At 43.6% G+C, this 16,976-nt stretch overlaps 2 protein-coding genes across 2 annotated transcripts in view; one reads left to right on the forward strand and one right to left on the reverse strand.

The window, feature by feature from the left end:
* cenps (centromere protein S) overlaps window positions 1-2,245 on the reverse strand; it is a 29,181-nt gene extending 26,936 nt beyond the window's left edge. Inside the window, exons 1-2 of the mRNA XM_078557791.1 lie at window positions 1,992-2,245; window positions 777-900 (exon numbers count right to left, since the gene is read on the reverse strand). Of these exons, the coding sequence (XP_078413917.1) occupies window positions 777-900; window positions 1,992-2,018 (151 nt within the window). The 5' untranslated portion in view covers window positions 2,019-2,245. The remainder of the gene's footprint in view (window positions 1-776; window positions 901-1,991) is intronic.
* A 2,492-nt stretch (window positions 2,246-4,737) lies between these two features.
* The window catches only part of LOC144690363 (uncharacterized), a 66,168-nt gene continuing 53,929 nt past the window's right edge, over window positions 4,738-16,976 (forward strand). Inside the window, exon 1 of the mRNA XM_078557788.1 lies at window positions 4,738-4,971. Coding sequence (XP_078413914.1) covers window positions 4,858-4,971 — 114 coding nt within the window. The 5' untranslated portion in view covers window positions 4,738-4,857. The remainder of the gene's footprint in view (window positions 4,972-16,976) is intronic.

Genomic DNA, 16,976 nt, shown 5'->3' on the forward strand with positions numbered 1-16,976 from the left:
CACTAAATGCTGCACAAATACTCCAGATAATACAGATCAAGGTACATTTCCTCAAATGAAACTAATTGCAATTTCAAACAGTGAAAACTTGAATGTTAGGAGTTATCTGATACCATCAAAAATCCTTGCCATGTGGCTGTTACCAAATGATCATTAAACTTAACAAATAAATTCACAACTTGCTCTGTCTTAATAAGATCATCTTTTCACCCAGCCAGCACCCTTTATAGATTTCCCATTTTATCCTTGCTAAATTGACATCACCCATAACAACGGCCTCTATTCCCATACACACACTAGTCTTATTTGGCTACCAAGTTCATAGTTCAATCCTCCTCCTGACACGTTGGCCTTGTAGACACCCACAGTTCATTTCCCTCCCCATACCCCTCTCATCCTTACACGCTGAATTTTCACCTTATCCAGGTGTGGTCCAGATATGTTCATTCACATTAGAAATCAAATTCTCTGCCATTATAGTCAAGTCCTCACACTGCAAGTTTACAATCTAATGAAGTCAGAGTAAAGCAGCTGGTGAAGACAAAGTGATAAGTCAGTGAAAGGTATGTAACCCCAAGCTGCTCTCTCACACTTCTTTAGTGGCTGGTTTGAGGGACAGACATCTGACAGCAAATTGTCTGCCGTTTCCCATGGCTGAAATATGATACACAACATAAGAAGGATAAAGAGAGAAAATTAAAAGCACAGAAAGACTGTATTGCCCCAGTGGATATAGAAGAGCAAACGTCTTATTGAGCATTTCAATGCATACATACCACATTGTCTGAAGGTTGTTTCTGCTATGGCAGCAATGGTTTGTTTACTGAACTCTACATCTTTATCTTCCCCGACCTCCTGACAAAGACGTCCAACTGTGTAGTGAACAGCAGCACGAAGCCTCTGTCAGAGGAAAATACTTTTAAAGTAAGATTTAACCTTCTCAAATGTTTTCAAGTCTGGCACCTCGGTAACAAGGTTACCAGCAACACAGAAACAAACAAAAAAAAATTAAGGCATGTTCATGGCCTAGAAAGCATGCAAACTGGGATGTTGAGGACAGGATTGGCACATCAAGACTGACCAGACACTGTACAGGAACTAGGACACCACAGGTGCCAGCTTGCCTGGGGTAAAATGGCATGCTGCTGCTGGTTTAGATGCAGATTTCAATGGGGCAGGCTATCTATGAGGGCTCGTGGGCATATATCAGGTGTATGCATGGTGCACTGTGCAATCTAAGGGACAGCTTGTACATAAACCTGTGGTCCAACTCCAACTGGGCACAAGGCTTGCACACAGCATGGAGACTGCCCTGGAGAGCGGAGACGGAGATGGAGACTGGGACAGGGACGAAGGGAGATGAGAGGTGCTCGGGGGGGGGGGGGGGGGGGGTGAAAGGGAGAAGAGAGGGGCGAGGGGCCAGGGGGGAGGATGGAGGGATTGAGGGGGGGGAGGATGGGGGGATTGAGGGGGGGAGGATGGGGGGATTAGGGGGGGAGGATGGGGGGGATGAGGGGGGGAGGATGGGGGGATTGAGGGGGGGAGGATGGGGGGATTGAGGGGGGGAGGATGGGGGGATTGAGGGGGGGAGGATGGGGGGATTGAGGGGGGGAGGATGGGGGGATTGAGGGGGGGAGGATGGGGGGATTGAGGGGGGAGGATGGGGGGATTGAGGGGGGGAGGATGGGGGGATTGAGGGGGGGAGGATGGGGGGATTGAGGGGGGGAGGATGGGGGGATTGAGGGGGGGAGGATGGGAGGATTGAGGGGGGGAGGATGGGGGGATTGAGGGGGGGAGGATGGGGGGATTGAGGGGGGGGAGGATGGGGGGATTGAGGGGGGGAGGATGGGGGGATTGAGGGGGGGAGGGGGCGCGGGGAAGCTGGAGGGGGGGACAGCTGGGTGGGGTGGGGGTGGGGGGGACAGCTGGGCGGGGGGAACAGCTGGGTGGGGCGGACACTCCGGGAGAACAACAGCAACATTTACAAATACCTGAGAGAGCGCGGCCTCGGCTGCCATGTGCTCCCGGCGTCAGAATGAACTCCCACCCCCCGGTCCCCCTCTCCCTGTTTCTGTCTCTTTCTCCGGGTGAAGCGCTCGAGCCTTTTCCCGCCGAGCCGCTCCTACCGGGTCCGTCTGTGGACAGCCCGCGGGCGCGTTTTCAACTCGAAACCTCCCCGAGCCCCACTCACTGCACAGACAGTGACAACATTCACCCACTGGGTAACTCTCCACAAAACCTCCCTAAACCCATGGTCACAAACACTGTTAGCGTTCATAATTTATTATATATTGTACATATATCATTTCTTCTTACATACTTTATAAATCTCTTACCTTGATATCCTCTTACTACCACTAATGTATTCCTAGAAAAACACTTTACTACCTTTTATGTTTTTAGGTCATTTTCATTCATATTCTCTCATTCTTTTTACTGGCTTCACTGTATTCTTTATACATTTTCTAGCATCCATTTTTATTATCTGCTCCAGAAGCTAATTACTTCTATTTTAACATTTTGGTAAACTTCTAATCCTCAACTATCCTCAAAACTACTCACTACTCCTCACTTCCCATAACGCACGTCACATGTAAGGACTAATTGTCAGCTAATGGCGTAAGTTCATTCTACAGGGTTAAGAATTAATGCAAGACTTGCCAGAGATATGTGCAATGTGCAGCTGGGTGAAAGATGAGTTAATTATTCATTGAAAGGACATTTTCTTACATCCCCAAATAAGTTCCTATAAAAGAAGGCCCTTTGAACCTTATCTTAACCTAATCCCAGGAACAACATGCTCTGCCTTCTTACCATTCCTCCTGCCTTAACTCATCTGCTGCTGAAACCCTCATCCATGCCTTTATTACCCCATGATTTGACTATTGCAACACATTTTTGGCAGTCTCCCATCTTCACCTTCCACAAATTTAAGCTCATCCCAAACTGCTACCTGTGTCCTAATGCACACCAAGGTTGGTTCGCTCATCACTTCTACATCGGTTCCTGGTGAAGCAGCAGCTCAATTTTAAAATTCACATCCTTGATTTCAAACCCCTCCATGGCCTTGTCCTTCCCTAACTCTGTACCCTTCTCCGAACCTACAAGACATCTGCACTCTTTCAAGTCTAGCCTCTTGCGCATTCACAATTTTAGTCACTCCATTATTGATGGCTGTACCTTCAACTGTCAAGGTCCTATGCTCCGAAATTTCCTTCCTAAACCTTTCTGCCTCTCTCTTTCATCCTTTAAAATAATCCTTAAAACCTATCGCTTTGACTAAGCTTTGGTTATCTGCGCTAATATCTCCTTATGTGGTGCAATGTCTGATTTTGTTTGATAGTACTCCTGTGAAGTGCTTTGGGATGGTTCACTACATTAAAGGTGATATATAAATGCAATTGTTGTTGTCTTTAATCCACTGTCTGCTATGTTCATGTGTTCCTTCTAAAATAGAAGGAATATAACATTTTAAATTAGATGTACAAATCTTGCCAGGCTCACTAAATCAATCCTCATATCAATAAACATGTCACGGCAATTAATCTTCATGGGAAACTGGCCTTCAGTCATTGAGTGATCAGGGCACTATACCTGACCTTTTTTGCGGCTGTGCGTTCTTTACTTTCTATAAATGTACAACAGGGTGTGACCAACTCTCAGGGAATAAAACAAGGGACACTTTGGCACCCAAGCGAGGAAGTGGGGTGGGCGGTGGGTGCTGGTTAACCTGTAAGAGCAGGAGGGGAGGTGCCGGCCGGAGACAGCAGGGTCTCCAGCTGGGTCTGTGACAGCGGTGAGGGGGTGGTAGCTCAGTGAGAATGTGACAAGGGCTTCAAATAGGGGACAGGCAAGGGAAATCCAGGACAGTTGGTCACCCTGATGTACAAATTTTAGCAAAAATCCACACTTCCATTACCAACACTGACAACCAACCTAACCATGGATGAGTTGGGAGTATTCTCACTTCTGAGTCAAAAGGTTGTGGGTTTAAGTCGCACTCCAGGGCTTGAGCACGGAAAACAAGACTGACAGAGTGCACTACTGAGGGAGTGCTGCACTGCCAGAGATGCAGTCTTTCAGATAAGACGTTAAACTGAGGCCCCGACTGCCCTCTCAGGTGTACATAGAAGATCCCAAGGCACTATTTTGAAGGAGAACAATGGAATTATACCTGGCCAATACTTAACCCTCAATCAACATCACAAAAACAGATTATTTGGTCATTGCTGTTTGTAGGAGCTTGCTTTCAGCAAATTGGTTGCCGGTTTTCCTACATTTACACCTCAAAAGTACTCAGTTGGCTACAAAGCACTTTGGGACCTCCTGAGGTCATCTAAGGAGCTGTGTAAATGCAAGTCTCTTTCTCCATTTTTGTTATTCCTTCTTCACACCTGTCACATGCTAGTATTCTGTGATTTAGCTAAACACACAATGCAAGACTGAACTGCACAAAACTGTAAAAGCAAATCTGCTTTTCTTAGCAATTGTGTTGCAAGAAAGTTCCTTTTGAGGTTTTCTTTGAAAAAAAATGTTTAAGCAAATCTGTTGTTATTTAATGGGAATCTCAATTGACAAGAACAGGAACTGCACTGTTATTTTTCAATATTTTAAACAAAGTTGCACTTAGAGTAACCATTAAAGCGTAATATAAAAAGGCAGGTTGGAATGACACATGGATGAAGAGATACTGTCAAGAGCTGTAAAGGTTAGATCTCATCAGTAGTTGGCTTTGACTTCCCTTTTCATTTGCAGTAAAACACATGGGCTGTGCTTTTATCAGCAAAGTGCAGATCTATAGCAAGCTGGTTAATCAAGATTCTGTAGCAGTTCTTACTCACAGAGATCTTCTAAATCATGCTGTGTTTCAAAAGAAAATCAACGATAACAGTTTTCTTGATCTTAATACTTGAGGACTTAATTAAGGCAACATCTGGACCATCCAAAGTCACCCTTGAATTTAAACACCAAGTAAGTACTTTCTTTCTTATCCGAGTTTTCTAGTTGATACTATTTACTGTAAGAATTTAACAATCAAGGGATTTGCTGTTAAGATGCTACCATCAGGAGAGTTTGATACATTGATTGTTTGGGCTTGCATGTTGTTTGATGTTATTTGTTCCATTATATACAGGGTGCTTATAGGGTCCTCGTACAACTTTATTGACTTTGGACATACACATGATAGGAGCAAGCTTTAAACAACAAATTAAAGCATAATTAATAACATTTTTTAATGTTAATGTTTTGTTGTTAATATTGTGTTAATGTTCATGAAACTACTCAACAGCAACAGAACAATGTTTTCAAAAAGTTGGAAAATTGGAGTGAACGATTTATCACATAAAATGATAGTTATATTGAAGCCCCGAATTTTCAATTGTATTGCGTTAAAACTTTAAGAATTATGCTTTCATATCTCATTTACAATTTGCTTCTATCAAGCATACATTCAGAGTTATTAAACACCCTGTATGTATCTTTGGATGCTGGAACTTAGGAATTACTGAACTAAAGGAGACAAAGATTGTTTTTAGTTCACCAGCCACAATCCTGGTAGTCACATAGTATAATGATATTAGAGCCCAACGATTAATTTAGTTATTAACCATAGCAATCAATCTCTATCAATTAGCCTACATCAAACCCATACACGGCACAAGAAACATTCCAATGGGAGAGCTTTGAAAACCATGAGTCCAACATTATCTATCCCTCCAACGTTTGCTGCACTAACACATGTCAAGTCTGAAATTACTCATATACTGTATGTCAATGCCTTATTTTTTGAAATAATCTTTTCTAATTTACATTTGAATAAATCAACACCAAATGGAAATTGGCACATAAGAGCAAGAACTATTGCCTCCTGTAAATCTAATCTTCAATGGTTAGGAATTCATGTATGCATTAAATTTGTCCTCTCGTCTTGCTGGGTACATCACTGCCTGTGTGATAACTGTAATGTTTAGAGACAAATGTGCCGAAATCTTTAAGCACAAACAAAGTTGCTGCAATTCAGTTATAAACTTACAGGAATGTGCTGCATGTGCATGAATGTTTTTGTGAGGTGATTGATTAAACAATTCAATAATTTCAGTTGACCACAGCTAAGGGATTCATTTCTTATCACAATTTTACTGCAGCACGATAAGTATGTTGTCAGCTGCCAACTTTTTCTTTATTTTGTAAAACTTTCTGCTAGCATAATTTGGAATGCAGCTTAGATACAAAGAGGAAAATCTGAAAATTGGAAATGAAAATAGATAATATTAGAAATTTCGAATAAAACCGAAAATTCTTCAAATGCACAACAGATTAGTCAACAACTGAAAGGGGAGAAATGCACAACAGATTAGTCAAGGGGAAGATAGGTAAAGGTTTCAAGTTTGATCCTTTCTGATGAAGGGTCATCAAACATGATCCTCACTTTCTCTTTCAGATTCCGATGAAGATCCATTGCTTTTCTAGTTATTTTCTCATTTTGATTAACATACAAGGCAGAGCTCTGGTGCTGTAGAACTGAATCATGAGGAAAGGCTGGAAATGTCAGACTCTTCATCCTAGAAAGGATGCCAGTGGGTGAGCTCTCATTGAGATCCTTGCAAACAGTATAGAAAGGGTAAATTAGAAGCTCGACTTTAAGTTCAGTGGCAAACGTTCAAAGGGATATTTCAGAATACACAGAATAGATACATTTCAATGATAAAGAAAAATTCCAAGGGGAGGGCCCACCAACCATAGTTAACTAAAAAAGTTAAAGACAGTATCAAACTTAAAGAAAAAGCGTATACACTAGCAAAGATGGGTGGCAGGTCAGAAGATTGGAAAGAATGTAAATAGCAGCAAAGAATGACAAAAAGATTAATAAGGAGGGAAAAATTAGAGTATGAGAGAAAGCTAGCTAGTAGTATAAAGATGGATAGTGAGAGTTTCTGTAGATATTTAAATATGAAAAGAGTTAACAAAGTGAGCATTGGTCCTATAGAGAGTGCGTCTGGGGAATTGATAATGGAAAGTAGGGAGATGGCAGATGAATTAAACAGGATTTTTGCTTCGGTCTTCACTATAGAGGACACAAGTAACATCCCGGAAATGGCTGTAAATCAGGAAATGGAAGGTAGGGAGGAACTCGGGGGAATTACAATCACCAGGGAAGTGGTATTGAGCAAATTGCTGGGGCTGTGAGTTGACAAATCCCTAGGTCCAGATGGACTTCACCGTAAGGTCTTGAACAAAGTAGCTAGTGAGATAGTTGACACACTGGTTTTAATTTACCAAAATTCCCTAGATTCGGGGAGGTTCCATTAGATTGGAGAATGGCAAATATAACTCCTTGATTCAAAAAGGGAGGGAGACAGAAAGCAGGAAACTATAGGCCAGTTAGCCTAACATCTGTCATAGGGAAAATGTTCAAAGCTATTATTAAAGATGTTATCACAGGACACTCAGAAAAATTCAAGGTAATCAGGCAGAGTCAAACATGGTTTTGTAAAAGGGAAATCATGTTTAACCAGTTTATTGGAGTTCTTTGAAGGAATCACACATGCTGTGAATAAGGGGGAACTGGTGGATGTACTGGACTTAGATTTCCAGAAGGCATTTGATAAAGTGCCACATCAAAGGTTATTGCAGAAAATAAAAGCTCATGGTGTAGGTGGTAACATATTGGCACGGATAGAAGGTTGGCTGGCTAACAGGAAGCAGAGAGTTGGCATATATGGGTCTTTTTCTGGTTGGCAGGATGTGATGAGTGGTGTGCCACAGGGGTCAGTGCTGGGGTCTCAACCTTTTACAATTTATATAAATGACTTGGATGAAGGGACCAAAGGAATGGTGGCTAAATATGCTGATGACACAAAGAAAGGTAGGAAAGTAAACAGTGAAGGGGACATAAGGAGGCTACAAAGTGACATAGATAGGTTAAGTGAGTGGGCAAAGAATTGGTAAATGGAGTATAATGTGGACAAATGTGAAATCATTCATTTTGGCAGGAAGAATAAAAAAGAAGCTTATTATCTAAATGGTGAGGAAAAATTTTCCCTGTCAGAGGGTTGTGAGTCTTTGGAACTCTTCCTCAAAAGGCAGTGGAAGCAGAGTCTTTGAATATTTTTAAGGCAGTGCTAGATAGATTCTTGAATAACAAGGGGGTGAAAGGTTAACAGGGAAAGGCAGGAATGTAGGGTTGAAGTTACATTCAGGTCAGCCATGATCTTATTGAATGGCAGAGCAGGCTCGAGGAGCTGAGTGGCCTACTCCTGATCCTAATTCATATGTTCGCATGTAAGTTAAACCACAACTGTGGGACAAGCAGACACAAGGTAAACTATCGATAAGTAGAAATAAAAACAGAAAATGCTGGTAAAACTCAACTCCGTATGACTCTTCTTCAGAGCTTTGAAGAGTCATAAGGACTCGAAATGTTAACTCTGTTTCTGTCCACAGATGCTGCCAGGCCTGTTGAGTTTTTCAGCATTTTCTGTTTTTATTTCAGATTTCCAGCATCGGCAGTAATTTTCTATCATCAATAGGCAGATCCTGATTAATACCAGCAAGTACCTCTTTGTGTCATTAGTATCTGGAGCGATCTTCCAGATAGGCCAGTGGAAACAGAAACATAGGGCAGAATCTTGCCATCGTTGGGTGGGGCTTGGCGGGGGGAGAGCTGGAGCGATCGGGGCCTGCCCATGATTTCATGTTGGCGGGCCAAAGAAGACCCGCCCAGCGTGAAACACACGCTGCACTGTGGGTGGGGGGAGGGGGGGGGGGTGGGGGGTGGGCGGAGGAGGGCAAGTGTGCAAGTTCATGCATGTAGCGTGGGTGCTCACAAGAAAAGCTCCCTGAGGCAGAGCTGCCTCAGGGAGATGAAGATTTTTGAAAATTAAAAAGAAAGAGTTTTAAAATGTTAGAAAAAAAACATGACCCATGAGCAGGGACATGTTATGAACGAAATGTTAACATTTTTATTTAATTTTTAATTGTTGTTGGAGTTTCCTAAAAATTCCAAAGGCCGCTTGGCCATTTTGCCTGCCCGCCAACCGTAAGTGGACCAGGGCAGTGAAGAACTGCATTCGGTTAGATCTTCAATGGCCTCAATCGGCCCTGTTAATTGTCGGCGAGCTTGCTGCTGACTCCTGAGCGCGCCCGACCGACGAGTGAAAAATACTGGCCATGGAATGCGAAAATCTCTACCCGAGTTGTTGTTGAGGCAAGGTCCATTAATTATGTGACATGTCGCTTGGATGAAATAGAACATTAAAGGGCGTGAGTAGATTGGGATTGGGATAGGCGGTTTACTCAGAGAAAGGCACTGGTGTGGAATTGATGGAGCAATTTTCTGACTTTGTGCTGAAACCATCTCTGGCTTTAAGCGAAAATATTTAAGAAGCATTTTCCTGCTGGCAACTTAAGAGGACATGAGCACCGAGTGATCCCAAAATCTAATGGCAGAACAAAGTCATCTTGAAAGTTTTTGGTGACCCTACTGAACGCTTCAGATAATGTGAAAATAGTTAAGTGCCTCAAATTCAGAGAATAGCCTTCAGTATCTGATTCTAACTGCGCCCTTCCAACCTACAAATCAAAGTTGTCAATTTAATTGTAGTAATTTATTCCTTTCAATATTGCCAACTTTGCAAGAAATGATTAACTTTATTTCTCAATGAGCCAATTTGATGCCAATTTTGCTGCTGCATCAAATTCTAGGCATTTGATCATTGGTGAGATAAAGCTGAGTAGTTCTCAGTACGTGACCATCCCCCAAGAATGGAAGAAATTGGGTCATGCTTGACAATATTGTTTGCAAGAATACCATTGTCAAGTGAAAATACAATAAAATATTGAGGGTGTAGTAATAGGTGTAGGAGCCTCTTTCCACATATGGAAAGATTGCTCGTCCTTTAAAAAAAATTAGATAAACAGTTATAAAGCATTTGTTTCAAATACAGTACTTCAAAACTCTGTGCCTCTGATGATAGTTTCAAAATCAGATCAGACTGCACAGATGGAGGTCATTCAGCCCATCATGCCTGTGTCAGCTCATTGAAAGATCCAATCAGTCCTAATCCCCTGATCTTTCCCCATAGCCCTGCAAATTTCTCCTTTTCAAGTATCTATCCAATCCCATTTTGAAAGTCACAACTGAATCTGCTTTCGTTGTGTTTTCAGACAGTGCATTCAAGATCATAAGAACTCTAGAGTGTAAAAAAAAAACCTCCTCATTTCCCCTGCCTGGATTTAGGAGATATTAATCTGCACTACCTTCTGATGCTAAAAGTAGGACAGAAACTTTACCGGGTTCACAAAGACTCTCCCAGTAAATGCAATGCAAAATGCAAAACTGGAATCAGAACAGTCTAACATGAAAACAGTTGTTATTCCCTGAGACCATAAGCACAAAGAAATTGTTGAAAGAAGATATTGGCTTCGTTCAAGTATTTCTTGGCTGAAAAATTGAGGTTTATGATCGTATATATCCATCTCCACATGAACGGCTAGAAATTATTGTTCATGATATTAATGCATGAAGGTACAAGTCAGGAGTGTGATGGAATACTCTCCACTCAACTGGATGAGTGCAGCTTCAACAACACTCAAGCAGCTCAACACCATCCAGGACAAAGCAGCCCACTTGACTGGCACCCCATTCACAAACGTTGACTCCCTCCATCACTGACACACAGTGGCAGCAGTGTGTACCATCTATAAGGTGCACAGCAGAAACTCACCAAGGCTCCTTCAAAAGCACCTTCCAAATCTACAACCGCTACCGCCTAGAAAGACAAGGGCAGCAGATGCATGGGAACACCACCAGCTGGAAATTCCCCTCCAAGCCACATGCCATCCTGACCTGGAACTATATCGCTTGTCCTTCACTGTCGCTGGGTCAAAATCCTGGAACTCCCTTCCTAACAGCACTGTGGGTGTACCTACACCACATGGACTGCAGCGGTTCAAGAAGGCAGCTCACCACCTTCTCAAGGGTCAATTAGGGATGGGTAACAACTGCTGGCCTTGCCAGTGATGCCCACATCCCGTGAAAGAATAAAAACAATGATCTAACTCACTTGAATGTCATTCCTCAGTGCACTATTTATTTGGGATGTAAAGCTGTATATTTTAAGTGACTTAAAGTCACTGTTAATACAGTGGACAGAATATAATGAGGGAACATGTTATCTTCCAAGGGCTTGTGAGAAAGTGCAAAATTGAAAGTTCTCAAACCCAACACTACCCCACCTCCAATGTGCCCATTCTTGAATTCGGGAGATCCATTAGAGGATAACTTGCTGGCGTTGATCATTATCTCGTTGGAACCAATCATTATCACATGCCAAGCGGCATATTTGAAGAGATATCATCAGAAGTTTGGATTTTCCCCCAGCACAGGTTTCCCAGGGGTCAGGAAACACAGCAGTGAAACTGAGATGAGATTGAATGGCACTTTATGGCGGTGTTCATAGTTCTGATTGCCTGATATGAATAATGGTTGTGTGCTTACAGCTGCTTTGCAGAGAGTTCTTGTGATCATAGCCAAGTTTCATAAGTTTCAAATGAACAACATCAGGATGTGGTAGAGGTTGGTTGGTGGATTGAATGGTGGAGTGGATGTTTTCTATAGGAAATGGAACAGGGAAGACATGACAGCAAAGTCATGTCTTCATATTGGTGGGATCTGCAGGTGCGCAAGAAAGTGGTACATGACAGAGAGGTGCTTAACGCACTTCTGGAGAACAGCAGAAAGCAGGACAGAGTGTAGAAGAGCAGAGAAAGGAGCAACAGAGGGGCTGAGGGCTCAGGAGGAACTATTCATGTGGAGGGGTTGAGAGAAAGGCTCAGTTTCCCTGCCCTGTGGGGAGAGTAGTGCTTCTGCAGGCTCAGATTGACACGACAAGTGGTCACAGTCATCAACAGATGGTCACAGACCTTTGCAGCCTCCTTCAGGATCTGGTGGCCAGACATTGCCCACTGGTGTGAAAGTCACCACTGCTCCCGATTTCTTTGCCCCTGGCTCCTACCAATGAGCCACCAATTCAGGAGCCTCTCAATCAGCTGCAGTGTTGTATAAGGCAGATCACAGATGAGTTGTTTGCCAGGGTGGCGACTGATGTCCATCTTCCCCTGCAATGACAATAGCCAGACTGAGTGGACAGTCGGATTTGTGTCCCTAGCTTCTCAAAGGCACACATGTGACACACGTGCCAATCTGAGGACCACCAGATGAACCAGGAGTTTTTACCAACTGCAAGGTATCTATCAATGTACAGCTGGTGTGCAACCAGAGCAAGAGGTTCATGCAGGTGTGTGCTGAATTCTCAGGAGCTGTCATGTTGCTTTTCTTTTGCAGCTGTCCAACAATGTACCAGGGAACAGATAGGGATAGCTTGTAGGGGACAAAGGAAACCCACTGCAAACATGCTTATGACACCCACCAATGAGGCCCAAAAGTGCCATAACAAGAGCTACATCACTACTAGGTTGAAGATGTGCTTCAGGTGCCTAGATCGATCTGGAGGTGCCTTTCAGTGTTCACTAGCAAGGGTATCCAGAATGAAGTGCTGTTTCCTGCATAACATGGCACAGCAGAGAGTATTAGAGGTGGAGGACGACTGAGGAGCTGATCAAGCAACATTTGATTACAAGAACATTAAAGAATGCTCAAAATAAAAGTGGAAGCTTTAACCAAATGCAGCTCCCTTCAGGCTCAGGTGATGCCAGGAGCCCGAGGTACTGAAAGTCACCTCCAGATCTATCTAAGCACCTGATGTTAACTGGATCCATGCTGGTGGATGAAGCTAAAATTAAGGCACAGCCGCTTTCTTTGCTGGAAAGATTTATTGACTTTGTTCACAGACAGCATTACTCCAACATACCAGTGTCCCAGCTATCCCCGTTTATAGGTGTACAAATACTCATCACCTGTTTAACAATGTAATTGCCATTAAACCTCAACAATGTAATTAGTAAGACATTGACACCTGAGGCATATCTTCAGCATGGTAGTCATGTTGCTCTAGAGCCCGAAGACGGTTCAGTTGCTGACTCACACTGGAAAAAGTTTAAAAATGATAGCCTGCAACCCATTTCCACCGCCCTCAGCCAACTTTGCACAAAACAGTTTTCAACCAAGCGTATATCCGTTGCACATCCCCTGATGGGTCCCCTCATGAATAGACATTCATCATGAAGTAACTGAAAGGGCAAGTTGGCACTCGGGACTCAATAATGGGCAGACGAGGGAGCGATACAAATAATTAAATTTAATGTGCTATCATAAAAAAAGAAACCTAACAACATGACATTTTATCAAATACCCATATGCATAACCTTGATGAATTACAATAGCTTTCTCTCCCTACCATTTCTACAAGGTGTATCCCATGTGGCGTCAGCAGAGGTAGAGGCCAGCTTCTCAGACCCCTGTTTTGACTGCTAAGATGCTATTGACCTATGGCCTCTGGATTTTGGAGTCCATAAGAGCTCAGCCAAAAACAGCTCCACCTGAACCTGTGCAGGGGCAGACTTGGTCACTGGGAGATAGGATAGCATGTTGAGTACTGGCTGAGGCGGAGGCAATGGGTGAGAAGCGGGAGTACTTCAGAGTTGAGTCCCCACTTCTATGTCCTCTTTCATTGTCATCCCCTTCCTGCACCACCACCACATCACTCTTACCACTATGCAGCTAACCAAATTGACGCAGTTCAGTGACACATTTTAAGGCCACAGATAAGGCACCTGTCATCCAGTTTACAACAATAACAACAATTTATATAACACCCTTAACCTATAAAACATCCCAAGGCGCTTCGCAGGAGCATTATAAAACAAAATTTGACACCCAAGCTATATAAGATGATTCTAGGTCAGATAACCAAAAGCTTGGTTAAAGAGATAGATTTTAAGGAGCATCTTAAAGGAGGAAAGTGAGTTAGAAGGCAGAGAGGTGTTGGGAGGGAATTCCAGAACTTGGGGCCAAGGCAACTGAAAACATGACACAAATGGTAGACCAAATATACTCTGAGGTGCCAAAGAGGCCAGAATTAGATAACTACAGATATTTTGGAGAGTTGTGAGGCTGGAGGAGGTTACAGAGATAGGGAGCAAGGAGGTCCAGGAGAGATATTTAAACAAGGATGAGAAAAATCAAGATGTTATTTAGCTGGGAGCAAATGTAGGTCAGGGAGCACAGGAGGATTAGGTGAACGTGACTTAAGACATGGGCAGTAGAGTTACCAATGACCTCAAGTTCATCGAGGTTAGAATGTGGACAGCAACCAGGAGTGTATTGGATTAGTCAAGTGTAGAGGTAACAAAAGGATGAATTAGGGTTTCAGCAGCAGATGAGCTTAGACAGGGTGAAGTTGGGCAATGTTATGGAGGTGGAAATAGGCAGTTTTAGTTATGGCATCAATGTGAATTCGGAAGATCATCTCGGGGTAAAATATGACACCAAGCTGTGAATGACCTGGCTTAGTCTCAGACTATTACCAGGGAGATGGATGGAGTCAGTAGTTTGGGAATGGTGTTTGGAGCAGGCAACATAAAATATGGCTTCAGTCTTCCCAATATTCAATTGGAGGTAATTTCCACTCATCCAATATTGAATGTCAGATAGGGGTAATTAGCCATAGTCCACAAAGGACCATAGGCATCGCTCCTCCATTAGAGTGATACAATTGGTTATACAGCTTGAGGAGCACCCTTCCACAAGTGTGGCAAGTTGAAGAGGCTGGCCTCCATGAACTACCACAGCCAGTACAGGGTTTGAACCTGTGCCATTGGAGTCATCCTGCATCACACTCTAGCCAACTGAACTAGTCAGTCTGATAATTTAGCAACAGTGGAGGAATCAAGGTGGTAGACATTCCCTGCATGACCGTCATCATGGCCCCCATGGAATCATTTGAGAGCTGTTCTCGAATATCCATGCAGGAAGTCACTCTCATCATAGCAAACATTCTCACAATTCCTTTGCCACTAACCCACCAGTGATCTAGTTGGATTCCTCCAACCTTCTGCGATTATGGGGAGTGCACCTGGCACATCTAGCAGTGCTTCAGCAACTTGCTTCTGTACCTGAATCATTCCCCTTCCCAATGATTGTCCCTGGGTTTGTTGTCTAAGCAGATCTTGGGGACTCTTCATAGCTTCCCCTGCCATTAGTGTCTGCTCATGCTCATTTGTGAATTGTGAATCTCCAGGTGAAAAGCCAGAGTCTAACTAGACCCATTGCTGGATGGTCCCTGGCTGCCTATCTTGTGATGGTGCACCCTCAGAAGGAATGTGGTTCTGTAAGGAATCATCATCAGGTATGTATCACAGACTGCTGTTTTAGGCCCTTAAAGGCACAAAGGAAGATGGTTGTGGTTGTTGGAGGTCAGTAACCTCAGCTCCAGGACATCACTGCAGGAGTTCCTCAGGGTTGTGTCCTCAGCCCAACCATCTTCAGCTGCTTCATCAATGACCTTCCTTCCATCATAAGGTCAGAAGTGGGGATGATCACTGATGATTTCACAATGTTCAGCACCATTTGCGACTCCTCAAACACTGAAGCAGTCCATGTCCAAATGCAGCAAGACCTGGACAATATGCAGGCTTGGGTTGACAAGTAACATTTGCACCACACAAGTGCCAGGCAATGACCATCTCCAACAAGAGAGAATCTAACCATCGCCCCTTGACATTCAATGGCATTACCATCACTGAATCCCTCACTATCAATATCCTGGGGGTTACTATTGACATAGCCAAATAAATACCATGGCTACAAGAGCAAGTCAGAGGCTAGGAGTTCTGCAGCAAGTAACTCACCTACTGATTTCCCAAAGCCTGTCCACCATCTACAAGGCACAAGTCAGGAGTGTGATGGAATACTCTCCACTTGCCTGGATTAGTACAGCTTCAACAACACTCGAGAAGCTCAACACTATCCAGGACAAAGCAGCCCACTTGATTGGCACCTCATCCACAAACATTCACTCCCTCCACCATCAATGCACAGTAGCAGTTGTGTGTACCATCTACAAGATGCACTGAAGAACTCACCAAGGCTCCTTAGATAGCACATTCCAAACCCACAACCGCTACCACCTAGAAGGACGAGGGCAGCAGATGCATGGGAACACCGCCACCTGTAAGTTCCCCTCCAAGTTACTCACCATCCTGACTTGGAAGTATATCACCATTCCTTGACTGTCGTTGGGTCAAAATCCTGGAACTCCCTCCCTAACTGCATTGTGGGTGTACCTACACCACAGGGGCTGCAGCGGTTCAAGATGGCAGCTCACCACCACCTTCTCAAGGGCAATTAGAGATGGGCAATAAATACTGGCGTAGCCAGCAACGTCCACATCCCATGAATGAATTTTAAAAAAGAGGGATGTGCATCAATCCTGATAACGTAACAATCGTAACAATCACCATATTAGGCTTTTCATAGATCAGTCCTTGATTAAATATAGGCAGCATGGGTGTCAGAGATATTTGTAACTCTGTCACCAAGAAGCTGCAGGTTCCTAGTCTCACCATCTCCAGTTGAAGACGCTGATTTGTCACTTATCTCATGTATTCACCCAATGGATGCAGTGTATTCGTTGAGAGTGATGCGTCACTTTGTATAAGGATTGGGGTGAGTGACAGTAATGAATGGATAAATGGGGAAGTGAGGGAATGCAGAGAACGTGAAGGATGGGTGCTGTTGAAGCTTAAGTGCAAATTATGAGTGATGTGATGGGGTACACTTAGCAAGGCAGAGTGGGAGGAGGGGTGTTATACAGGATGGATGTGAATCAGCAAGTGCACTGACCTTTCCTGACCTGGTTAGGTCATTAAACTTCTTTTTGCGCCACTGCATGTAAGACCAGGACACAATGCTCCCACTGCTCCTGCTCCCTGATAGCGGCAGATTTTTTTCCTCTCATTGCTGAGGAACATTAGAGAAGCTGGAGGACACTGCACCGTGAGCAGTGTTTACACTA

This window comes from Cetorhinus maximus, chromosome 15 (assembly GCF_964194155.1).
Source record: "Cetorhinus maximus chromosome 15, sCetMax3.hap1.1, whole genome shotgun sequence".
Lineage (NCBI taxonomy): Eukaryota > Metazoa > Chordata > Chondrichthyes > Lamniformes > Cetorhinidae > Cetorhinus > Cetorhinus maximus.